This window comes from Canis lupus, chromosome X (genome assembly GCF_011100685.1).
Source record: "Canis lupus familiaris isolate Mischka breed German Shepherd chromosome X, alternate assembly UU_Cfam_GSD_1.0, whole genome shotgun sequence".
Taxonomy (NCBI): Eukaryota; Metazoa; Chordata; class Mammalia; order Carnivora; family Canidae; genus Canis; species Canis lupus.
In genome coordinates this window covers 120,991,583-121,017,824 of record NC_049260.1, presented here as the reverse complement: position 1 = coordinate 121,017,824, position 26,242 = coordinate 120,991,583, and the positions used below count along the sequence as shown (strand labels likewise).

At 47.0% G+C, this 26,242-nt stretch overlaps 1 protein-coding gene across 1 annotated transcript; it reads right to left on the bottom strand.

Moving 5' to 3' along the window:
• Positions 1 to 8,843: 8,843 nt before the first annotated feature.
• CNGA2 (cyclic nucleotide gated channel subunit alpha 2) lies at positions 8,844 to 15,505 on the bottom strand. The gene is made up of 6 exons (XM_038588852.1): positions 15,396 to 15,505; positions 15,086 to 15,178; positions 14,282 to 14,452; positions 13,060 to 13,167; positions 11,181 to 11,287; positions 8,844 to 10,832 (listed from the first exon to the last, which is right to left on the bottom strand). The coding sequence occupies exons 1-6, from the start codon at positions 15,503 to 15,505 to the stop codon at positions 9,427 to 9,429; spliced, it is 1,995 nt and encodes a 664-aa protein (XP_038444780.1). The 3' UTR covers positions 8,844 to 9,426.
• Positions 15,506 to 26,242: the final 10,737 nt, after the last annotated feature.

The window sequence follows — 26,242 nt, the reverse complement described above, 5'->3', positions numbered from 1 at the left end:
AGTCATCGGCTGTGAAAAATATACTCTTAAAATAACAGGCAAACATGAACTAATGGATAGGATTTCTGTGCCATTTACAAATGATTCAATAGAAAGAAAGATTGGAAAATAGACAAAAATCAAGTTTCAGCCAGCTCCAACTCAAAATCCTCAAATGTCACCTGTCAGTGTTTCAGTGCTTACTCCATCTGGCTGTGATGTTATCTCTGCACTTAGATAAACAACCCACCAGTAACTTAAGGTTTGGGCCCATAGTTACTCAGTTGGAGGCTGCTCACTTGGACTTTGGGTGGGCCTCAGGGGCAGCTTCCAGGTCACTTGCCCATAGTAACCCGTCTTTGAAACCCTCACACCATGGGATCTTTCTGAAGCTGTCCCACAGCAGACACAATTAGCTTTCAGCACATTTGGACACAGTCACTAGCTCGCTCTGCATTGTCTTTGGGCCAAGGAAAACTATTTCCTGTTCTATAAGATCAGAACATAAAGGGAAGAGCATGACCGTGCCTGCAAAATGAGCGGCATTCCTGGCACTCTTTGCAGGCAGATCTCCTCTTTCCTAGACTCTGTTTCCCCACCTACCCTCTGGCCCACATTGGTTTATTTCTAGAAACCACTGCTGTGCTATGGACACACTGGGTACACACTTGTTTCCTTGTTTCCTAAAGGGCTACTCTTTTCTTCCATAGGTGTATTAGGAAACACAGACAAATCCATACATGTTAAAATATAGACAGACTGGTTCCCTCATTCTTTCAAGAAACATTTTTTGGCATCTTCTCTGTGCCAGGCACTGAATGACAACAAAGAGATTGAGCTACGAAAGGTTAACTTGATCAAGCAGGGCCCAGGGGATCTCTGGAGACCGCCAAATCGGGGTGGCTTTGAGAAAGGCCAATTTCAACTTGAAGCCTAGGGAACTGGTCTCAGCCTTTGTAGAAGAGGGGCCAAGGAGGAGAAGAGACTAGGACCATGGCTTCTGGGCCCCACCTGAGGAGGCATTCCTGGGCCAGCGTGGCACTCTCCCAAATTGTTTTAGTGTTTAAAAGGAAGACTCCAACCCAGCCTGTCTTTCCAAGCACATTGCATATCCAAGTGCTCAGCGATGAAATCGATCTGCAGAGGTGACTCACAGGCAGACAGCCAGCGCAGTCACGGATCCCTGTCTGCATTCCCAATTTGCCTGCTCAGGTTGTCGCCTTTTTAATGTTATTTACCAAGCCCAGTGCCCCCATTGCCTGTCCCCAGCGCCTGATAGAGCCCTCCAGCCATTGTCCCTGTACGCCTGTCACATCTTGTCAATGCCTTCTTGAATTCAACAGGTTTGGGCAGCCTGTCTACAGGCTTGCCTGTTCACTCCTGGGGCCCCAGGATCCAAGAAAGTGGCCTAGTGGATGCAGCCCCATCAGCGATCCCAGCAGGTCCCAGAAGGAAATGTCCCCCAGCTACACCTCCCCTGCTTTCATTGGGCAAGAAAGAGAAGGGGTTGCCAACAGTAGTCCTGCACATGGCACTGTCCTGCTGGCAGTCGTGGTCAGTGTCAGTGAGACGCGGGGGCGGGGGTGTGTGTGTGGAATGGGGTGGGAGGGGATCCTATGTGGAGGGGGGATAGGGAGGCCTAGGGAGGCCCCTGAAGAACTTCCTCCTGCCATGCTCTGTGCCCGCGGTTGCACTTATCACCTGACCCAACCCCCCACTCTAGCCCGGGAGTCTGGGGGGGGGGTCCCAGTTCCCTGGGGTCCAGGTCCTGCAAAAAGGGTCCTGCGTGTAGGATGGGCAAGGGCTTGGAAAGTGCATGTTAAGCTCCACTCGTGGCGCGAGAGCGCCCCCACCATGCTCTGCGGCCAGGGGTGGAACAGCAACTGAGCGAGCGTCCTTGAACCTGAGACACCTGGCCGGCCAGCCCCTTCCAGACCCTGGCCCAGGCTGCTGCTCATCTCCACCAGCAGCCTACTCACTCATCCTCACTTGGCCTCCAAGACCTGGGTCCCAAAGGCTTCTCCACACTTCAGCACTGGACAGGCCCCACCTCCTAGAGCCAGAGTTCTTCAAAAAGCCGGAACAGAAGGGTATCCAGAGACCTTACTCATTATATAGATAAGAAAACAGGCTGCAAATTCAAGGCAGACCTTTGTTCATGGACAGTGCTAGGAACTTCTGATTACTATCATCTTACCGTGCTCCCACTCGACACTAGTCCTGAAGCCTCTCTAACCATCTACCTTTTCCTCTTAGACTGGCAAAGAGAGTGAGGCTATGCCTCAGGAACTCAGACCCTCAAGATCCAGAGGATTAACCTGCAAATTCCAGGGATACCCATTCCTCCAGCTGGCCTCTGATTCCACCACTCCGGGAAGAAGTTGGAAGGACTTAGATGTGGCACAAGCCCAGATTATGTAACTGAGTTGGCATTTAAATAACCTAACAACAAATTGCCCAATTTAATTTTCTTACTCAATCCAATAAAGAAGAAACAAGAAAACGTATTCTAATTAAATACATTGATCCATAGGAACTGGCAACTCTGAAGGTCTGCCTGGAAGTTAGCAGTTACACAAACTTGAGTGACACAAAGATATGAGTTATAAGACAAAACTCATCCTCCCCCCCTTCCACAGAAAGGCTTCAAAGTGTCCTGAAAAACTCTTCCTTTAAAATAAATGGGAAATTGAGCCCAAAAGGAAAAGAAACCCATCCAAGTCCAGCCAGCTAGGCCAAGTTAATTTTCAGGGTCTGTGGAGCTCAAGAGAGCATCAGGTTCGTGCTCTACTGTAGCCACAGACTGGGGCCCTTGGCCTTGGTCTTCAGCATCCTTGACCAATTGGATCCTTGGACCTGGCATGCCATCCTGCTTGCCAAGACAGCTCTTCTGCATCCTCCAAACTCTTAAGCAAATATCAAGTTCTCAGGGACAAATTTGTATATAGAGAACAAAATAGCAGTTTGCTCAGACCCCCTTAGAGTACTGCCCAGTTTGAGTCCTGTAAGTACTAGTAGGTAAAAAGTTGTGGAAAAGAGCAGAGTGTCACCAAGTCTGGGGGAGCCAAGAAAGAATGGCTTGATTAGAAATAAGGATTTAATGCCTTCTTCCCCAACTCTCCCATTGTGCTATGCCCCAGGTTTCCAAGGGAAGAAATTTCCAAGTCTTTAGCAAATAGGGGCCTATCAGATCCTACACTGTAGGGGATTGGTAGGATCTGTAGAACCCTATCAGATCCTACACAGATATGGCCCTGGTCCAAGACACAACACCAAGCCCCTTTGGACCTATGTTTAGCAAGCCTTTTAGCTAGAAATGCATCTTCATCACCCTCCCAAATGGTGCCAGCTGTAGCTGGCTTGGTTTTGGGTCTTAAATCAAAGCTGGATTGTCCTTCCAGGGAAATGTCTGCCTTGGAGAAAAGCAAAATTACTTAGTATTTGGCAGCTCAGTCCATGCCAGGGGAAGGTGACCTGCAACAGAACCCACAGTCAGTGTGGCAAGTCATTCCTCATGCTAGAACCAGATGGCATCCCATACCAGCCTACCCCACGTCCCTGTTGAGCTTGTGGAGCTCTGCCTTCAGTAGGGCCCTATAGGGACCAAGTCCCTATCCACACTTCCAACCCCAAGTAGCCTCAGCTATGGGAAAGGCACTGCGAATACCACACGGAAGAGGTGGTGGTTGTTTTGAGGTGGATTTCTGTGAGGGCCCCTTCAGAGCCCTGATGACAAAGAACAAGTCATGACAAGGTCTAGAGGAAGAGGGATCAAGGCAGAGGACAGTAAGTGCAAGGCCACCAAGACAAGAAGAAGCTTGGTGGGAGTGTGGGAGGAATTAAAAGAAGACTGGAGGGCTTCTGGAAGAGAAAAGCAGGAGAAATGAAAGAGCAGGCAAGGTCAAAGACATAGCCTGGGCTTATAGCAGACAGGACCTGGAGACCAGTCATGAGTTAGGATCCTATTATAGGAATAATGGGAAAGCACTGGGAGGTTTGAAGTAGGGAAATGGAAAGGATTTCAGGGAGATAAGGTAGAAACAAAGACACTAATCTGAAGGCAACTGTAGGCACCTACAAGAAAGCTTATGGGGGCCTGGACCAGGGTGGGACCAGCAGAAGTGGGAGAGGTTCGTGGATCCTGACTTTACTTTGAGAGTTAAGCAGAGAGTATTTCCTGGCTGGTTGGATATACTGGATGAAGGAAAGAGGTGAGTCTAGGATGACTCCGATGGTTTGGCCTAAGCAACTGGAAGGGTAGGTTAAGCCATTACTCATGGGGAGGATGGTAGGGAGCTAATTTGGAAGAAAAGCAATCAAAAGCTGAGTTATGATAGTGTTGATTTTGAAATGCGTTAGTGTTGTCAGGTAGGCTTTTGGATATCCACCATTATCTGGTCACTCCCTTCATGAGCCATTGGAACAATTATTCATATAATCATTTTCTTTAAATCAACCTTAAATAAGTTCATTTTTTCTTTAACTCCATGCTAAGCAATAATATTCATGACATCAAGGGTTTCATAGACTACTAGTATTTTTTTCCTCGATACACATTAAAATTCATATGACAAACATAGTTACTAGGTCTTATTGAAGTTCAATCCTGACATTTCCTCCTTACCCAACCCTTAGCAAAGTCTGGGCACCTGGCATATACAGATTTGAATTCAGCCATTGGCTTTGATGCCTAGGATCCTTCAAGGGCATTTGAAGGAATTGCAGTGGGGCATTCAGAGAAGAAGACCTGGTCCTGAAGCTCAGAGAGGGCCTGAGGGCAGCCTCCCGATTGCTAGGGAACCCTACTGAGCCCTCAGCTTGGTAGGGGGTTTCACAGAGCAGAGCCCACCACCCTTTTCTTAGGTCCATGCGCCCTCTGGTGGTTAGGTTCTCTGACTCTTTGCACTGGGGGGGCTTCTGAGCTAGCTTCCAGGCTATGCAGAAGTGGGGGACCCTCTACCTTGGCCTCCTTTCAAGGGAAGGGGAAGGGGTCAGATTAGCTTTAGGCTCAAAACTAAGGGACAGGATGGGCTTAAGTGGGGGCAGCAGTTTGCAAGCCAGGCTGAAACCACCAAGAGTCAGACCAAAAGGGGAAGAAGAGTGGTGGGTAGGAGTAGGGGCTTTTGTTATCCATAGAAGGTCGCCAATGCAAAGAAAAGCACACTGATAGCCATATACAAATAGGGCAATTTACCTTAGGTGGGTATTTTCAGAGGAAAATACAAAACACTCCAATTCTAATATTTCAAAATTAAGAGCAGGGAACATCAGACTATGCTGAATAAATACAACACATAATGGAAAATGTATTTCAGTTCTTATATTACAGCCAGTTATGGGAGAGAAGCGGGGGCGGTGACCAGCAACAGGCAGGAGAGAGTCATGCTCTTGCAGAAAGCAATCAAGGAGGGGACTGGGAGGGGCAAAGAGACACTGTCTGCCTAGGTTGATATCCAGGTGCTCACACAGGCATCCACACCACATCGACACAAGTGTCCACACAGGCGTGTGTGTGTGTGTGTGTGTGTGTGTGCGCACACACACACATTCACATACTCACATACTTCAGGCTGCATGGATATTCTTTTGGTAACCCTTTCATCTTTTTCTCAAAGAACAAACTGTGTTTAGATGAGAAGAGACCAATTGCTAAACACACTCACAGTCCAATGTGCAAGACAGTCTCATGTAGAAGGCTGTGGCAAGGCCTCAAAGAAGGGGGCCCCTGAACTGAGTCTCAGAGGAAAAAAAAGCAGAAAAGAGTGATCCAGGCAAAAGGGACAGCATGAGAAGTCCTAGAAGCTTAAGAGAACATAGACATTCAAGGCACCACAAAAGGTCATGAGTGATTTAGACTCGAAGATGTCTGGGGAGAGTGTGGGTACAGAACAGAGCCCTGAATCCTGCATCTCATTCCAGGGAGCTCCCCACATGACCCAGATGAGTCACCTACTTGCACTGGGGAAAACTAGGTCCAAGATTTGATGTCTGCTAGGTTGATGTGAGCTGGAAATCAGGTACCCATGGAGGCTGGACGAAGGGTGAACCAGGCTCCAGGAGAAAAGGCTACAGATTTCTTGCTAAAGCCAATGAAATATTTTTCAATGCAGTGATCTGCTGCTTCTGGGCCAGTACCATTCCAGGGCAACAAAATTAATATCTATTCTGGGTTCCAGCACAGAGCAAAGCTGAGCTACTTGGTGTAGCCTTCGCAATGAGCATCTGGGCAAGCAAATGGTTGTGTCCTCAAGGACCCCACCTCCTGGTGGCTCAGCTTCTAATGAAGTGAAGGGACTTAGAGCCTTTTCTTCCAGCCCAGAATTCAAAGGGAGAGCATACACAGAATACTGTTCCATCATGAATCCTGCCTCCCTACTGCTGCCATTCTCAGGGATCAGGTCTAAGCATGGGTAATGTTACAGATCCCTCCAAGTGAGTCTGTCCCTGGTTAGGACTTGTTACTGTAAGGTAGAGAAGAGGCCAAGAAATTACATCAATTGTAAAAGAAGTCTGGCTAGAATGAGTTCCAAAGAAGATCAGTGGTAACACCTACATCCAGGAAAATTGGACTAATCAAAATTTAAAAATTCTGTGTTTCAAAGGACACAATGAACAGTGAAAAAGCAACCTATGGAAAGGGGGAAGGAATTACAAATCATATATCTGAAATATCTGATATGGGCTAATACCCAGAATATGTAAAGAACTCCTACAACTCAGTATGAAAAAAACAAACAATATGATTTAAACAGTGCAAAGGACTAAATAGCCATTTCTCAAAAAAAAAAAAAATGGCCAAAAAGCACATGACCGTTTACCAGGGAAATAAATATTAAGACTACAATAAGGTACCACCCACACCCATTAGGATGGAAACTGTAAAAAAAAAAAAAAAAAGAAAAAAAAAAGAAACAAGTTTTGGTGAAGATGTATAGAAGTTATACTCCTAGTGCACTGTTAGTGGGAATGTAAAATCGTGCAGTTGCTATAAGGGATATTATGATGGATGCTCAAAAAATTAAAAATAGATTTACTATATGATGCAGCAATTCCACTTCTGGGTATATCCTCAAAAGAAGCAAAAGCAAGAACTTGAGCAGATATTTGTGTATTCATGTGCATAGTGGCATGATTCACAGTAGCCAGAAGATGAAAATAACCCAAGTGTCCATCGGTGGATGAATGGATAAACAAAATGTGGGGGATCCCTGGGTGGCGCAGTGGTTTGGAGCCTGCCTTTGGCCCAGGGCGCGATCCTGGAGACTCGGGATCGAATCCCACGTCGGGCTCCCTGCATGGAGCCTGCTTCTCCCTCTGCCTGTGTCTCTGCCTCTCTCTCTCTCTCTGTGACTATCATGAATAAATAAATAAAATCTAAAAAAAAAACAAAACAAAACAAAACAAAAAAAACAAAATGTGGTATATCCATACAATGGAGCATTATTCAGCCTTAGAAAGGAAGGGTATTCTGACACATGCTACAACATAGATGAACTTTAAGGGCATGAGTGAAATAAGCTTATCACAAAGGAATAAATAGGGTATAATTCCACCTATATGAGGTATCTAAAATAGTCAAGTCATAGAAACAGAAAGTAGAGTGATGGTTGCCAGGTGCTAGCAGGGAGGGAAAATGAGGAGGTGTTGTTTAATGGGAGTAGAGTTTCAGTTTGGGAAGATTAAAAAATGCTGGAAATTTGTTTCACAACAATGTGAATGTACCTAACCCTACAAAACTGTACGCTTAAAAGAGGATGAGGGATTCCTGGATGGCTCAGGGTGTGATCCCAGGGTCCTGGGATGGAGTCCCACATCAGGCTCCGCACAGGGAGCCTGCTCTCTCTCTGCCTATGTCTCTGCCTCTCTCTGTGTGTCTCTCATGAATAAATAAATAAAATCTTAAAAAATAGTTAAGATAGTAAATTTGATGTATATTGTACTGTGATTAATAGAGACCTAGAGAGATGGATGATAAATAGGCAGATAGTAATAAGTGGTGTGCACAAAAGCATCTGAGTCTGCACCTAGAACTTCTCGACTACTAATTAGCACTTGTCCTTTGGGTTCCTAATCATCTGATGGTACCTACTCAAGTATCTGCTCTTCCAGAAGATCTCCTGCAAATCCCCAGATGTAGCCAATGTTTCTTTAAAGACCCAGCTATTGGCAAATAGAAACATAGGCATCTTGATGTGTTTGCTCATTGCCCCAGCATTTTTTGAAAGCCTCCTCTGGGCCACGCATGTCCCCAAGACTGCAGACAAAGCAGTGAGGGAGGGTATGTTGGGCCTGCCCTCCAAGAGCCCACAGTACGGAGGGGAAACCAGCTCTGTCAAAACCAGCCACACAGTATGATATGAGCCAGAACATAGACTTGCAAGTGCTGTGGGAGTCTGGGGGGGGGGGGGTGATTGACTGCCTAATGAGAGCCTTATCCAAGAAGGTAGTTTTTGAGCTGAGTCCTAAAGGACCAGTGGAGCTATGGCAGGCAGCAGAAGATAGCAGAGGTGTTCCAGGCAGAGTGAGTCCTTTATAAGAGGATAAAAGAGGAGAGAAAGGGAAAGAATGGGAATAGCGTAGTGGAACAATAACCACAACTAGTTCAAATGAATTTATTAACTTGTAGGTGCCTCTACTGCAGATGTGAACTTAAAGAGTCTCCCACCCACTGCCAGCCTCAGGGCTTCTTCGGTAATGCTCTGTATAGAGGAGTGATGGCCAGAGCTCCCACCCACCTCCTTCTCCAGGTAGCACTTCCTTGTTCCTCACTCCCTGCACTGGAATGGACAAGGAACCAAGAGAATAATCTCTCCCTAGTCCAGAGAAGCCTGCAGAGACCTCACTTCTGGCTGGCAACATTCAGATGGATGAACAAAGCAGGACTTGGAGTACCTGATGGAGAGGCAGCCGTGAGTGATCACTGTCCTACTTGCCACCCTCCTTTCCCTGCCTTGGGAGACAGACACTCGGTACCTATGCTAACTGTCTGCAGCCATTTATTGAACTACATACATGTGCAGGGAAATGGGGATATTCAGATCACATATCCAAAAAGCAGGGGCCAGAACCAAGTGGGAAGCAGCTATGTGTGAAAGAACCTGGAGAAAGGGCAGATCCACAGTAGGGTGCACAGTGTCCTGCAGATGGGCTTCTTCAGAGTAGATCATTTCCCAGGCTCCCAACCCCAAGAAAGACCCCTTGAAGATAATTCAATGGGCTCTTCTCTTCCTTCCTCAGACTTGGACAGGCTAAAGCTCCTGGAAGCTGAGCCAACATGGTCTGCACTGTGCATAAGCTTGGCTATTAGCTGGACTTGGAGGAGGGCTCCTAGATGATTGAGCCAAAAACCTAGGACAGAGAGGCTTCGGGGAGAATTCAAGAGGTAATATGGACACCTGCACAGCTCCTCTAATTCCCAAGGCTGGGAGGGCAGTTGAACCCAAACCCTCATGGCTTATCAGCAACAGCTGGCTCGGGGCTGGTAATCCCATCTGACAGGTAATCATCCTCATTGTTCTGCTTCATCTTGGTTTCCAGAACCGTAATGCGCTGCTTGAGCTTTTGCTGGGCTCCCGTGTATTCAGCCAGCAAGCGGCCAAAGCGAGTGTACAAGGTCTCCATGTTGGTCTCCAGCTGCTCTAGCTTCTCTTGCACATCTATGTCCATGCTGGCTGCCACCTCAGTCTCATCCAGCAACCCCTCCTTCATCAGGATCTCCCGGCCCCTCTCCTCCAAGACCTTCTTGGCATCAGGGTACTCAGTCACGGCTTCCATAAGATCATCCTTGGACAAGCAAAAGAGATCTGAGTAACCAAGGCTACGGATGTTGGCTGTGCGTCGATTGCCCATTTTGCTGCCCTTAATGTTAAGGATACTGATCTCTCCAAAGCAACTCCCAGCCGAAAGCAGGGCATATTGAGTAACACCATCATCAGCCACCACTGCCAATTTGCCCTCCTTGATTATGTACATCTCCTTGCCAATATCCCCCTTGCGGCAAATGTAATCACCAGGACTGAAGACCTGAGGACGAAGCTTCAATACTAGCTCCACCAGCAGGCCAGCCTCACAATCCTGGAAGATGCGCACTTTTTTGAGTGTGGACAGATGGACATTGATGGCTATCTCAGCCCTCAGCTTGGCTGGCAAGTTCTTGAGAACTTCCCGCTCATCCACACTCTTCTTATTGGTCCACAAGTAGTCAAACCACTTAATTACCTTGGCTTCCATCTCCTTACTGACCTTTCGGAACTGCATGTAATGTTTGACAGCATCAATCTTGGCCTGGAATTCAGCCCGAGTGGCATTCATGTTGGAGATCATGGAGCCCACGTTTCCCACAATGGTGGCAAAGATGAGGACACCAATCAGGAAGTCAAAGATGACAAATAAGTACTCCTCATCCTTTACAGGGGGTGGTGTCTCTCCAATGGTGGTGAGTGTCAGCGTAGACCAGTAAAGGCAGTAGATGTATTCTCTAGCCAGGTAGCCATACTCAGGGTCAGTGATGTTGGGATAAACCCAGGTGTCAACGCCAAAGCCAATGGACTTGGAGATGGCATAGTAGATGCAGGCATTCCAGTGGATGATGACCAAGATGTAGAGGACCAGGTTGCTGATTCGGAATATGTTAGGGTAGCTGGTGCGTGTCTCAGTGCGATCAAAGAATTCAAACATGCGGGCAAAGTGTAGCAGGCGGTTGAAGCGCAGCTCAGGTCTGTGGATGCCCACAGCAAAATAGATCAAGTCTGTGGGAATAATAGAAGCCACGTCCAGCTTGAACTGCAGTGTGTGGATATAGTTGTCCCGCAACTTCTTAGAATCTTTGACCAGCAGGCCCTGCTCCAAAAAACCTAGTAGAGATGCAAACCAGTATATCAGTACTGCCCTCAGGCCTGTCCCTCTAAATAGGCTAATGCTCAGCAAGGGACAAACTGCACACTCAGCCCTCCTGCCCAAGAAGAGTTATAGGAAACTCACAAGGCAGAGCTGGCCTGAAGGACCCTAACACATGACCCCTAGGCTTGAACCTCACTAAGCACACAGGGACTGTGAGGTTCAAAGAAGAGCAAACACCAACCCAAGTCCCAGCCAGGCAGTTAAGTCTAACGCTGTGTCAAGAAATCTTCCTAAAAACGTGGATTCAGGAGTTTGGACTGATGGGTCATGTTCCTGCCTATGCATCCCACTTGCTCACTTACCTGTGCGCAATCGAATGAAGAGGTCCGTGATATACACCACATCTGAGAAGTAGTCCAGCACCAGCCACACTAGGTAGTAGCCTTTCTGTAGGTCACTGAAGCAGGCTCTGCAGGAAGACAGGACTGGGCTTCTCTCTCAAAGCCAGCCAAGGCCCTCTGGAGGCCTCAAACTGAGTGCCCACTGAGCACAGGGCTTGAGATAGCTACTAGGGACACTGACAAGTCACAGTCAGTCTGGCGTCATGAAGAAACTTATTAACAAGCAACATATACCTCCTTAAATAGACATCCACACTGACCATTACTTGTCTCTTATCCACTGGACTATGAGTACCAAGAAGATGGAGACCACCTCTTAGTCATTACTGTATATGTCCTATGCCCTGCCCCAGAGCACCAGGATTTTTGACAGGGGTGAGTTGAACCAAAAATTAGACACTGGAAGTATGAACTATAATATACAGCTGAATAGCCCCATGCCCATCTCTTCAACATACACTTATTGAGAATTCAACACAGAGCACTGGCCAATCCAAGTGAGAGAGAAGACAGTAGCTGGGCTTAGCCTAGAGGCAGTAGGAATGGAGAGGTTAGAGGCTGCAGGAGTTTTAGAAAGAATTGACAAGACTTGATGACTGAATGGGTACAGACCCAGAGAGGGAGTAGAATAGGAGATAGAATGCACAATGATGACCCAGTGAGTGTACGAGTCAAAGGAAAGAGCGGTTTATTCTTACTACTTGGTCACATTTCAAGTAAGACCCAAGACCCTGGTGCACCAAGCCTACAGAACAGTACTATGCCTGCCTGATATTCACTTCAAGTCTTCCAGCCAACTAGGCCATCCTGAGACAGGGTCTTGGCATATGTTCCTCCTTCCCAGAATGTTCCTTTCACCAGGCTCAGGCATCTAAATAACTGATTCCCTATCACCATTCAGGTCTCAGCTAGGATGTCACCTCCTTAGAGAGGACTACACTGACTGACTTCCTCTAGTAGCTCCCTGCCTCAAGTCCCTTGGGCATTTGTTTTGTTCATGTTTACTATCAGTGACTCTCACTAGCCTGAGAGCTCCAAGAGAGCAGAGGCCATGTGTGTCTTGTTCACCACATCATCGTCAGCACATAGCACAGAGCCTGGCACCCAATGGATGCTCAGTCAAACCCTTGCTAAATAAATAAAGTGGGGGATAGGGTGGGGTGGGAAATGATGTCAAAGAAAGCTACCTGTGAGAGTGGCTTTGGAACTGAAACTGTAAGAAGAACCTCCATAGGCTAAAAATGGGGAAAGAAAAGCTTCTCTTGAGGAAATAGAATGTTATGATTCAAGAGTAGTGACTGCTGGGGCTGAGGGTATGTCCAAAAGGTGGAACTAGAGAGAAGGCCAGGTCCAAACAGCCTTAACGGTTTACTCTGAGGGCTTCAATTTCATCCTGTGAGCAATGGGAGGGGGGGCATTGAAGGATTTATTAGGAGAAACTGACATAATCAAATCCCAGTTTCTACTAACTGTACTAGTTGCAAGTGTGAAGGATGCATTGGAGGGGGCAAGAGTGCTTGCAAGAAATGGGTGCAAGACTATTGTAGTTGTCCCAGGGAGAGAGGAGGGTGGCCTTATCCAGGCCAGTATTGGTATGGATGGAGAAGTAAGAACAGATTCCAGGAAGGACATACATGAAGCTTTGGTAGCATATTAAATTGGGAGGGGGCATTGGGGGTTAGCAGGGCAGAGGGAGGTGCCATTGGCAAGCAGGGGATCCAGAAAGAAAACTGGGTTGAGATGAGCTCTGTGTCCACAGCTGGGACTGGTACACTCTTAACCCCAAAGCCTGTGTGCTGGGCTGCTTTGGCCACCCCCTCCCAGATCCCTCTCTGCTCACCTGGCCACCAGCAGGCACCAGTTGTAGAGAACAGGCATGGCAATGACAAATAGCCAGCGGTAGTACCAGTCCCCAGCTGGATCCAAGACAAATAGTTCAAATTTCTTTCTGAGGAGACAGACAGAGGGCAGGCTTGAGGACTAGGTCCTCACTGTGGCAGCACCCCAGTTCCCAGAGGCCAGGAGTCCTTTAAAAATTAATGCTTAAGAGGATGTGCAGGGTAAGGACCAGGTTGGCTCAGGGCCCCATTTTCAGGGAGACAACTTGGTACTGGGCATCTGAGTAGAGCTCAGATGGGCCAGGGTCACCCATCTTCCTACTTTAACCCCACACAGGCCCATTGGTCCCCATGCCTTCCTGAGGCCCCTCGCTCAGAGGGCAGGACATGGCAAGGGGCAGTGTTTTCACTGAAGTGGGCTTCAGGGCCTGGGGAGGTACTTCCACAGGATGGTAATGAGCACTCAGGGCCTGTTCCCATATCCCTCCTGGGAAGAGAGAGGAACTCCAGAAAAGTGAGTGCCACGTGCTTCCTGCCCACCCCACCCTCCCTGTTTGGTCCCTGGCCTCCAGCTCCCAAATTGCTTTCCCAGATGCTACATCCTGTCTTGGCAAAAGCTCTTTTCCTCCACCGGCCAGAAGTGGGGAATGTCGGCTTGGCCAGACATCCCCAGTCGCCAACTCATTCCTCAAAGAACAGAGCTTCCAGCTCTACCTTCTTGGCCCTCCCCCGCTCCCTCCTGCTCAGTTGTTCCCAGGCCTTCCCCAGCCAGCCAGCCCCCCATATGGCCTCTTCAAAGGCCCACCTCTGTACCCACATTGGCACTGGTGTGGGCATACTCTCAGCAGCACTCCCTAATTGCACCCTCCTCTGCATTTACTGACTGTTGGAATTGAGACTGAGGCTGGCAAACATTTGTGTGCCCTTGCTGTTTGCTTCATAAGCAGTAAGAGAACATCTGGCAAGGGACAGCTAAGGGAAGAAAAGCCACTAAGAGCTCCCATGGCAATTGGTTCCTGGAAGTTGGAAAGTCTGTGAACAGGGACAATGGAAACATACTAGAATTAAAACCATAGCAGGTCTCCCCTGTCAACCCTTTTCCTTGCCATGGCAGGACTTGTTATAGACTTCAGTCTTCCCCTGACAGTGGCATAAGAAACCCCACCAAGCCCTACAGTCGCATGCATGAGAGCCCTTCTAGTCCTACAAGCTGGACAACTATACTTGGTGCCCTTGCCCTCGCCGTCCTTGTCGCCTTTGCCATCCCCTTGCTGCGTTGTCACAGTCTGGAGCTCGGGCCCACGGAAACGCTCCAGGAACGAGTCAGGTCGAGCTTCCTCCTCACGGAAATTCTTGTTGGCCCACTCTCTGATGACCCCCACCAGGCGGACAATCCTAGAAATGAGAGAGAGCATGGACCAGAGAGAAGAATCATGCTATTCAGAAAGGATGTGGGCCCAAAAGCTCACCACTTGGTGAGGGAGATGGAGAAGGGACCTTGGAAACAGGCCAGTCCATGATGCTTCCCATGCTAAGAGTTGGGATGTGGACCAGCACTGAGGACAGGAGGCTGGGGTTTGGGTATGACTCTAAATGCAGCCTGAGAGGCAAGGAGTTGTTCTGGGAAGACTTCTTGTATGAGGTGCCATCTCAATTGATGGTGAAGAACAAATAGGTAGTCTCCAGGGCAAGATAATGGAGGACAAGTCAAGAGGAAGATTGGCCCAGGCTTCCTGATTTCCCTATGGAGCCTATGACTCTGGGCTGCGGACCTCAGGACCCTCTTCTTAGACCCATTTGCTGGGGAGGATTCCTCCTCCCTCTCCCAATGCTGAGACAGACAAGTCTGAAGGGAATGCTCCACTGAGCACTCCCAGCTTGCTCACAGGAGCCACCTCAGGAGAAAAGTATTTCCCATGGGTCTTAGCAGAAAGGCTCAATGGGACTGACAGAAAGGGAATTATGGTAGCCATTCTGACAGATCCCATAGGCAGAAGCAGGTAGCATGAGAGCAATGGTGGAACCTACCTGTGGAAGCCACCCCTTCCCCGCTGGGGGGCATCCATCTCCGCCAGCCTCTGAAGTTCTGAGGAGGTGTCATCATCAGCGGCAGACTGTGGCCTGTAGAGGAAGGAACAGAGCTGACAAGGGTTACTCTGGACATACCTTGTCTCCTATCAGCACTTTTCTCTGCTGGGAGGTGCCTAGAAATCCAATACTCCCTTTTTAGAGGATATTCTTAAGCCAAAGGATTGTTTACTCTGACAATGAGGCAGAGCTGGGAAAAATTAGAAGCCTCCAGGCCATCCCTGAAAAGACCCAGCCTCAACAGACTCACCTGCTGCTGGTCCTGGGGTCATCTTTGCCATTGGCCTTGATTGCAGGAGGTGCATGGTGGTTGTGGTTATTGGCTGGGGAACTCTTCACACCATTGGATTTTTCTGTCATCCTCCATGTACAACCGGTTCCTCACCTGCAAGGGAGATGGTGAAGAAAAAAGTCACAGAGGATCTTGGACACCAGATAAGGCAGAGGAGGTACAGATGAGCAGTGAGAACAGAACCAGGGCTCACCTGGGAAACCCCAGCATTCCTGGGTACTGCGATGGCAATGCAGGACAGGGGTATTCAGCATTGCCTAAGTACCAAGCTCTAAACACCAAGAAGATGAAGGTGCTTTCCCCACTCTGCCAGGTAATTCAAAAGGCAAATAGCACTAAATTGCAAAATGTGCTTATTTTTCTTTTACCCCAGTGTATTTTTGACATATAAACTATCAAAGCTAAAACAAAACAGAACAGGTAAAAAAAACTGTCTGAGATGGTGTGCCTGGGTGGTGCAGTTAGTTGAGCATCCAACTCCTAGTTTTGGCTCAGGTTGTGACCTCAAGGTCTTGAGACAGAGCGTCATGTTGGGCTCCATGCTCAGCACAGAGTCTGCTTGAGATTCCTTCTCCCTCTCCCTGCCCCTTCTGCTTGTGTATGCTCTCTCTATCCCTGCCTCCCTCTCAAATAAATAAATAAATAAATAAATAAATAAATAAATAATTTTTTTTTAAAATGTCTAAGACATCTTCTGGTGCCCTGTCTTTGCAAATGTCTGGAAGATACTTAGGCTGCCGAGCATCTCCAAACCAACAACTGCCCCCAAAATCTTGCCTTATGGAAGGAGATGTATCTCCTTGGCCCAAAGCAGCTGCTACCCCACCCCTCACTCCCAGATCTCTGGTTCTGGTTCTCCTGACCCGAGATCACCTCAGAACTCATGCTCTTAGGTGAGAGTTCATCTCTCATTGACTTCTTCAACCAGGGGTAATGTCTCTGGGGCTCCTTCCTTTCAGCTCCAGTCACATTCTCTCCAGTACCCCCTAAGTAATGTTGCACAAGCTGAGGAACAAAAAATGAGCCCATGGCTGGGACAGGGAGTGATAGGTAGAGAAGGGAGCACTCCCATGGGCTCCATAGACAGTGGTACCAGTCAGGACTCTCTCCTTTGGGCTACAGCAAGCCTTGGAAAAGCTGAGCAGGAGCATGGCTAGAACAGTGTTATATTCTAAAAAGATCCTCTGGCTGCTATGTAGAGACTGGATTAAAGCAAGATAAGAGGCAAGGTGGTAGGGAGAAGACTGAAGAAGATGGTGCCAAAGGAGCCGGAGACAAATGGGCAGAGTGGAGAACTATTCAGGAGGAGAAAGGACGGGACTCAGAGATGGATGGGGAGCACTGGAGAGCAAGTGGGTGGAATTGCACAAAAAGAAAATACAGACTGAGGGACCAGGTCAGAGCTCTGGAGAACCCCAAAGTTTAAATATGAGCATAGGAGGATGTGCCCACAAAATAGACTACGAAGGAGCAGTCTGAGAGGGAAAAATCCTGAAGAAAGACAGGAGATTACATTCATTCTGCATTATTTCTTGCCATGGGTTCAGAGAGGCTGGGGCAAGAGAGATTCAGAGCAGCTCTTCCCTGCTCGGTCTGGTCAGCATGACCCACCAGATTCAATCAGAAGTGGTAAGCACACCCCTTCAGGTTGCCTATAACCCCTACTGCTGAAATCCTGCCCCAGTCGCCACTACCTCATCCCCTCTCCATCCACTAATTCCAGATTCCAAAGCTGTCACCATGGTGATGGCAGGCACACCAAGCTCTGCGGTGAGTGGTAATAACAAGCAACCTCAGAGCTGCTCGCCCGGTACTCTCTGTGGGACTATGGCACTGGGATGCTAATGAGGACACCTGAGGGATAGGAACCAGTATCTCTCAGTCTCTGCTTGGACCCTAGAGACAGCAGACCATGGAGACAGAAAGTTCCAGGCAATGCAAACAAAGCTGGTACCACTCACACTGATCAGAGTTGGCCTCAATGGAGCACTGTTCAGTGAATGGATAGTAGGAGTACAGGTAGAGCAATAAAGGTTAAGTCCATTGCATGGATGGAAGGGAGACTGGTGTGAGGAGAGTGGACCCAGAGTGGGGTGTGAGCACAGGAGGCCGAGGCAACCCAGGAAGCATGCAAATACCAGACAGAGGACTTGGGACAGCCTCACTGATAGAGATCCAATGCAGGCCCTGTCTGCCACCACTTGGATCTCTTCCTTCTTTTCTAATCATCCCTAATGGCAATGGCTCTCAGCCCACAGACGGATAGCTTTGGGGGTACACGGCAACATTTGTGTCCTCTCTAAGTTTCTAGCACCAAGAAAGATTTGTCTTCTATTATTCCTACTCCTTCTCTGCTAGGAACAGGCCCTCCCTTCAGTCTTGTTGCCCAGCAACTGCCCTGCCACACACATTCCAGTTCATAAGACCCACCCCCTCATGCTGCTTGCCAGAGAGCAAAGGCAGGCAGCTATCTCCTGGCAGTGCAGGCAGCTATGCCAGTGGTTCTCATCTGCATCTAGTCCTAAGGCTTCTAGTACCATCATGTCCCCAACCAGGCATCTCTCCCAAGCCACTCACCCATATCTCCAGCAGCCTGGTAGACATCTCCTTTGAGGTACCTCAAATGCAACATAGCTAAAACTAAACTTGACACCTTTACCTACAAATTGACTTCTCCAAGTTACCCATCTCTTAAAGGGGGACTACCCTATACCCATCGTCCAAATCAGAAACCTGGATGTCAACCATAACTCTTGGTTTCCTCCAATCAGCATATCCAGACAACCTCTGTCCTCAGTCAGTCGTCCCCCCCAAAGTGTCAAAGATCTGTCCATGTACTGCCCTCTATTCCCAAGGCCCTGGCCTGCTCTCAAGCCTTCACTGTTGCTCTCCATACATGCTGCAGCAGGCTCTGGACTAGAGGGTTTGCTGGGGGTTAAAGCTCTCAGAGTGGATGACCAGAAAAGGAGGCTGAGGGGAGCATCCTGAGGATCTGCAAAGGCCACATGGAGCTGAACAAGTGAAGGAAATTGGTGACCTTATCAAAAGCAGTCTCCTGCCCCCCTCCCATCTAGCAGCCAGTAGTTTTTTTCTCCGTATTTACAGGTTTGATTCTGCTGCTTGTTTGTTGGTGGGAAGATAAGCAAAATGGGTTAGGCAAAATGGGTGAAAGAGGGTGAGAGATACAGGCTTTCAGTTGCAGAATGAATAAGTAACAAGGATTAAAACAAAACAAAAAGGATGAAAACAGTACAGTGTGGGGGATATAGTCAATGTTATTGTAATGGCATTGCATGGTGACAGATGGTAGCTACACTCGCAGTAAGCACAGCCTAATATACAGAGAAGTTGAATCACTATTATGCACACCTGAAACTAATATAACATTGTATATCAACTATACTTCCAATTTTTTTTTAAAAAAAATAGCAGCCTCAAGGAGTGATGGTAAAAGACAGCATGTTTTACAGGGTTTCATAATGAGTAGTAGGAGGTGAAGAAAAAAGCTATGAATATGTCTAACTCTTTCCAGGAGCTTGATTGAGAGAGAAAGGAGAGAGATAGAATGGAAACCGAAGAATGTGGGGTTGCAAGAGGTTCATTGTGTTGTTTCTCTTATTCTTTTACTGAAAGGAGATAATAAAGCAGGTATAAAAATTCTGAGGAGGGATTCAACAGATAATGAAAATATCTGCATATCCGTCCAACTTCAGTTAAGACATCATGAAAGATGGATGTAATGAGTGGGCCTAGGCACTAGAGGAGTAAGAGGAGATTTATCAAGAACATAGGCCAGGAGGGAAGGAGGTGACAGACAGTTTAGATGGGGATAGGGATACAGTGAGAAACAGCTGAAGGGGCTCATTCATATAAAACCCCAGAATTCTCAGTGAAATGACATCAAGTTTCACCTTCAGAGGCACCAGGCAACAGTAGACACAGACTTTGGAGGAGGTCAAAAGGTTTGAAATAGCTGCTGCAGAGGTGCATGGGGAACCTGAGCAAGTGTGAGGGCAGGACTAGGCTAGGCAAAGAAGACAGGAGACCATGTAATTGGCAAAGACGAGAGAAATGGGCTAGGTCCTAGATAGAATGTGGAACCCTCAAGAAGGGAGGCTTTCAAACAGAGTAAGACGTAATGATTCTGTAAAAAGCCTGACATCAGTCACGATATACTTCTGGATCTCTTTCCTTCTCACCCACAAGTTGAACAACAGACCCAAGACTTTTATAGAACAACCAGCCCTGGTCCAAGTAGTCTCTTGGACCCTGGTTGAGAGCATTCTGAGGACAATTATTTAAGAGATGCTAAGACCAGGGACATAAGGGACAAGTTACACATACAGCCAAGAGAAGAAGCCAGAACTACTAACTTCCAGTTTGTGTCTCATTCAAATGCTCATTGTTGCCTGGTACTCTTTTATTCATTCATCTAGCCCATGCATGTTCCCAAAGCACCCGCTATGCATCAGGTCCGTGCTAACTGCTGAGGTCAAAGAGATGTTTCTGGCCAAGCCTTTGACCTCAGTGTTGCTCCCAGAATAAAAGAGACGATAGGAGCACAATTCATCCTCAGAGTCACTTCTAGATTCATGCCTGTTCTGTTTCTCAGAAGCATTTGACACAGCTTGTCTACTCTCTCCTCTCCTCCTTTCTCACTGGCCACTTCTTAGTGTCTTCTGAAAAAGCCTCTTCCTCTTTCCTAACTCCAAACTTTGGAGTTTCCTGAACTCAGTCTTTGGATGGATTCCTTATAGTTCTCTTCATCATTTCCTCATCCAGTCTTGTGGCTTTAAACACATCTGTATGATGATGACTTGCAAATTTATAACAACAGCTCAGCCTCTCTCCAAAACTCCAGTTTGCGTCTCAGATATTACCACTTGAATGTTGAATAGGCATCTCAGACTGAATATGTCCAAAACTGAGCTCTTGATCTTCCTCTCCAAGCCTTATCCTCCGGTACTCACCTGCATCTCAATAAAGACAATGCTATTGTCCCAGTTATTCAAGTCAAAAAACTTCAGAATCATCCTTGACTTCTGTCTTTCTATTATATCCACACACTCTACCTGTGCAAGTCACAAGGACTCTACCTTCAAAACATACCTTGTATCCAGTCATTTCTCACTATTTGTACCATTAATATCTTAGTCCGAACTACCATCTTATCTCAGTGCCTGACATATAATACGTGCTCAATAAGTTTTGAACGAATAGTCAATGGACGGTACCTGCACTTTCTCCAGTCCATTACTCCCTCTCTTTATACATCCATTACTTTTTTTAAAAAAGATTTTATTTATTTATTCATGAGAGACACAGAGAGAGAGAGAGGCAGAGACACAGGCAGAGGGAGAAGCAGGCTCCATGCAGGGAGCCCAATGTGGGACTCGATCCCGGGTCTCCAGGATCATGCCCTGGGCCGAAGGTAGGGGCTAAACCACTGAGCCACCCAGGGATCCCCACTACATCCATTACTTAGCTTAGGCCACTACTATATAGAATAGGTCATTTTAAAGATTTTATCTGTTTATTTGAGAGAAAGAAAGAGAGAGAGAGGGAGAGAGAGAGAGAGAGAACAAGCATGGAGGAGATCACAAACAGGGAGGAGAGGGAGAAGCAGATTCTACGCTGAGCTGGGAGCCTGACACGGGGCTCGATTCTAAGACCCCAGGATCATGATCTGGGCCAAAGGCAGACGCTTAACAACTGAGCTACCCAGGTGCTCCTAAATTAGTCATTTTAAAGGACTATATGAGACTTCTGCTTCTGGACAAGATGGATTATCAGGGACTGGATATACCCTCCAGAATGAAACCCGAGTTCGGCAAAATAAATGAAACAGCAGCTTTAAAGACATTAGGCAACAATGTCAGTGACCCCTAAGAGTCAGGAAACAAATGAGGTGATCTCTACAATTGCCCCAGATTACTTTTATGAGAGATGCCGGGCCATGGCACAGAGAGAGGAAATCCAGGTGGAGCCTGATAGATTACCTGGATTGAGAAGACAAACATGAGAATCCAAGGAGAGCAAGGCAGCTAGAGTTTGCAGAATAGAGTACGGGGGAAGAGAAAGCTGCACAGAGAGAGAATTCTAGAGATCTGCGGAGTCCCTTTCAAGTTGTCAGCTGAGCATTTATCAACACATACCTATGAGGAACGAAGTTATCCAAGGCTGGGGAAAGAACCATTCCAAAAAACTAGAGTTACATTTCCCAACCCTAACACAGGGCATGGAAGAGTGTCTGATGCCACCAACTACACTGGAAAACCTAGTAATTCATGGACTATCTGGTGATGTATCCAGGAGGATCCTGTTACTATAGTGGGGAATAATTTGTTCCTCGACTGAACACTGTTCTGGTCCTGCTGAAAAAGTCTGAAAAGCAAGACTCAAAAAATCAAACTCTCTCCAAATAAGTTAACTTCATACCAGGGCAAGACCCAAAAATATTTTTAAGAATAAAAAATAAGTATTTAGCATCCAACAAGGTAAACTTCACGATGTGTGGCATCCACTCCAAAATTACCAAGCATATAAATAATGTCTCTGCAATGAAGAGCAAATGATCTATCAATCAAAACAAACCCAGAACTGACACAAATTACCAGACAAGGGTATTAAAACAGTTAATATTACAAAGAGAAAAGAGAATCCGAAAAAGAAAGAGCAAAGCATCAAAGAGCTATGGAACAACTTCAAGTGGCTTAACATAGGTGTTGGTGAAGTTCCCAAAGGAGGGGGGGAGAGAAAAAAATATTTGAAAAAATAATAGTCAAAATTTTTCCAAGTTTGACAAAAACTATAAGCCCACAGATACAAGAAGCTCAATGAGCTAAGCACAAGAAACATGAAGAAAACTACACCAAGTTATTCTATATGTTGGCAAATCGAACTCTAATTAAAAAAATATATACCAAAAAAAGGACTACATGTGCTGTGATGAGCCCTGGGTGTTGTATGGATGTGTCGAACACTGTATTGTATATCTGAAACTAAGATTACACTACGTTAACGAACTGGAATTTTAAATAAAAACTTCTTTTAAGAAAAAGAAAAGAAAACTACACCAGGGCATATTATAATCAAATTCCCCAAATATATTGATAATAAGAAAACCCTAAAAGTAGCCAGAAATATAAGACACATGATGTACAGTCACAAGAGTAAGGATGAAATCAAATGTCCAATGATAACAAAATAATAATGAAAATCCCTCTGCTGAGCTTCAGACTTTCCTTCCAACTTCCAACTGGACATTACTTTCTGGCTACCCTTGAACAGGGGCAGTTCACCTCATCCCAAATCACACTGAATCCACCACCACCATCAGCCCTTAGACAGACATTTGTGACTGACTGAGACTGCAAGCCTTCAGCTTCTGGCCTTCGAGGTGCCTTGGCACTCAAGCTTCTCCCTAAAGAGCATGTCCAGGCTCATTGTCCTTGTGCACAGCTTCCTGCCAAGTTCCCAAAGTCCTACAGTGAAGCCTGAGTCCAGACTACGCCACTCTTTTTGCCAGCAGCACCCCCCCCCACTAGATCCTGTACTGCCTGAGGGCATACATCAGGTTCTGCATTGTTATGCACTGCATACCCATGTCTCACCACAGCTGGTTCCTGGAAAGCACTCCACACATGCTGATGGAAGGAAAAAAGGGATGGAGGGATGGAGGAGAACACATAAAGGCTAGACTGTGGTGCCATTCTGAGAAATCTCAGAAGACAGAGCTTAGAAGAGGGAACTGCTAGTAGAGAGATTTCCTCCAGTGAATCCTTCCAGGTCACCGGGTATCCCAATGTCTTTTATCATTCAGGCCATCCTGGCCTCAGATTCAAGTTAAGACTAGCCAGATTTTTTTCTCCTATGACTTGGGAAGGGAAATCTTCCATAACTGACAGCCTAGAGAGGCAGATTCTGAGTCTCAGCCAGACGCTTATCACCCCAGATATTCAAATCCGGCCATTACATCAGAGAAGGTCCTGGGCTGCAGGCAGAGAATGGTACCAACAGGTAATGGGGATCATGTACATCATAGGTGGCAGGACAGTAGGGGCAAGCAAGCAGGAAAGCAGGGAGGTAAGGTGGGCAAGCAGTCAGTGACAAGGAGAGCCAAGAAGAAGCCAGAACCTGGGAGTGCAGGGACAGTTTCTAATTCATTAAGCAGCTACCATGTGCTAAGTACTTGCCCTGAGTTAATCCATTTAATCCTCACAACAACGTGACAAGTCTGATGCTATTGATATTCCCACAGCGTGGATTCACACCTAAGCAATCTTGCTCCAAAAAGTGATCCACCTTTGGTTCTGGCCAGCCATCCAGAGGTGAGGTTCTAGCCTGCCACTTTTATGAAACAGATGCTTAAGAACTATTTGTTGAATAAATTAAATCTCCAGAAGGATGCACAGGAAGCAGGGCTTTGTACAAAAGGTCTGGCAGGTCAGTAGAGCTGGCCGTTCATTTGACAATGGGCTGCAGCCTCTTGTGTGGACACCATGACATCAGAAACTTGCCATGGTAAAAAAAAAAGAAAAGAAGAGAAAGAAAGAAGAAAGAAGAAAGAAAGAAAGAAAGGAAAGAAAGAAAGAAAGAAAGAAAGAAAGAAAGAAAGAAAGAGAAAGAAGAAAGAAAGAAAGAAAGAAAGAAAGAGAAAGAAAGAAAGAAAAAGAAAGAAAGAAAGAGAAGAAAGAAAGAAAGAAAGAAAGAAAGAAAGAAAGAAAGAAAGAAAGAAAGAAAGAAAGAAAGAAAGAAAGGAAAGGAAAGGAAGCTTGCCATGGTTGGGCTTCTTTTACCAAGATAGACTTTATTTCTTTACAGACAACTATGGGAATGGGGCAATATATCTGACATCAGCCACACTGAGTCCGTACTCCAGGCCAAGGAGGCCTCTCCTAGGATAGGCTGGACCCTAGAGACAGTAGCCAATCCCATATCCCCAAACCCTGTTGTCCTCACTGAGAAGCCCCTCTTGTGCTCTACATTTCTAGGTGCCCACAGGCCAACTCTATCTCTGGGTGCAGACATGCTGAGCCCTGGACTCAACATGTCCCAATCTGAAATGACCTTCTGACCCTAGCCCTGGCTTTTACCTCCACAATGCCTTATCTTAAGAAAGTCACACCTCTCCCCATGCGTGCTCAGTCCAGAAACCTAGGAATCATCCTTGGTACCCCCCACCCCATCTGCAAAGCCTGTTGGTTCTACTGCTGAAATCTTTCTCCAATACCTTCTTCTTTCTCCAGCCTGACTGCTGCTTCCCCGGGTCTGGCCTCAACCTTGCCAAAGCTCTCTGACTCTTTACTTATTCACCTCCAGACTCCCAAGCCTACCTCTTCTCTACCTTCCGCACCATCAGGGTGAGTTTAGTAAGTCAATACCTGGGTCTGTCTGTCACTCCCGCTTCTAAAACACATGGACAAATGCCCTCACGTTAGAAATAAACTTCACCAGAGCAGGAATTTGTCTGTTTTGTTTAGTCATTAACCTCAAGACCCTAGCCCAGTGATAAGCACATATGTATTTGGGAAGTGAATGAATGAACGAATTAATAAACAAATAAATTTCCTGAACTTGCAGTTTCCCATATCTACACCTCGTTTCAGTTCACTATTCCCCACTTTCTTTGTATTGTAAACTTACCATGTCCTTACATTAGTTTACTGTGTCTCTCATAAAATGGTCAGTCACATCCATGTGAGCAAGGACTGAGTAGGCCTTATTCCCTGCTAAGTGCCAGAATTAGGGACAGTGTCAGGTACTTATTGAATGGATGGAGGAACCATCTACATGAGAAATACCAAACTCTGCTTTGGGGCATTCAAATCCCTTCTGGATCTCACCAGACCCACCTTTGCAGCCTCATGTCTTGTGGGGCCATCTCACTTTGGAGCCTGGTGGAGTGTGGCTATATCTGGTCCTGGCAGTTCTGAGGATGCTGCTCACACTCTGCCAACTGCAGGGCCACGACACTGGCAGGAAATCTAAACACCAGGCCACCCCAACATTAGCTGCTTCTTACGACCACAGGCCAACAAGGATGAAGCTGACACTTTCTGGACTGGCATCAAGATCAGCTGAAGGGCCAAAATGGAGAGCCTATCCCTGCCCCAGGCCTGAATGTGGAATCTTCCCTCAGCCAAAAGTTCCAAGAACTTCATTGCAGATGCTTTTCCCAAATGGCAGAGGGGCTGGTTCTCAAAACCTGAGAGACCTGCAGTGGCCATTCTCCCTCAAGGCTCTTCAAAAGAAGCCAGGGTGCATTTGAAGGGCCAAAAACAAAGACTGCAATCCCAGTAGGGTTTCTGGAAGAAGCATTACATAACCCCCACCCCTACCTCCATCACTTCTCATATGCAGAGAGCCATGGAGCTCCGAGTGGCACATTCCATGCTCTGAGACTGGGATGCCCAGAAATGCCCTGGGTCAGGCAGGCAGTGGAGGAGGCAGGGGCAGGTGGTAAGGCCCACAGGCTTTTCCTTCCCTCCCACCAAAGCCTGTCCGGCCAAGCAGCCCTTCAGCCCCTCTATTCCAAGTCTTCCTCAGCCACTCTCCCTGCCACTCTCCTAGAAGAGAACAAAGACAGCTGCTTTGGGCCAATCCTAGCATGGCACTCAGTGCCTCCATACTTCTGGAGCCCCAGGATTTGATTCAGCTGCTTTGACAAGGGACAATGGTTCCCCACACAGTCACTTTCCCTCAGCTGGGAAAGACCAGTCACACGAAAGCCCTGTCAAGACACACTCTAGGACCTGCACACTTTCATGGGCTCCAGCTCCTACCGCATGGAGGCCACCAGCCCT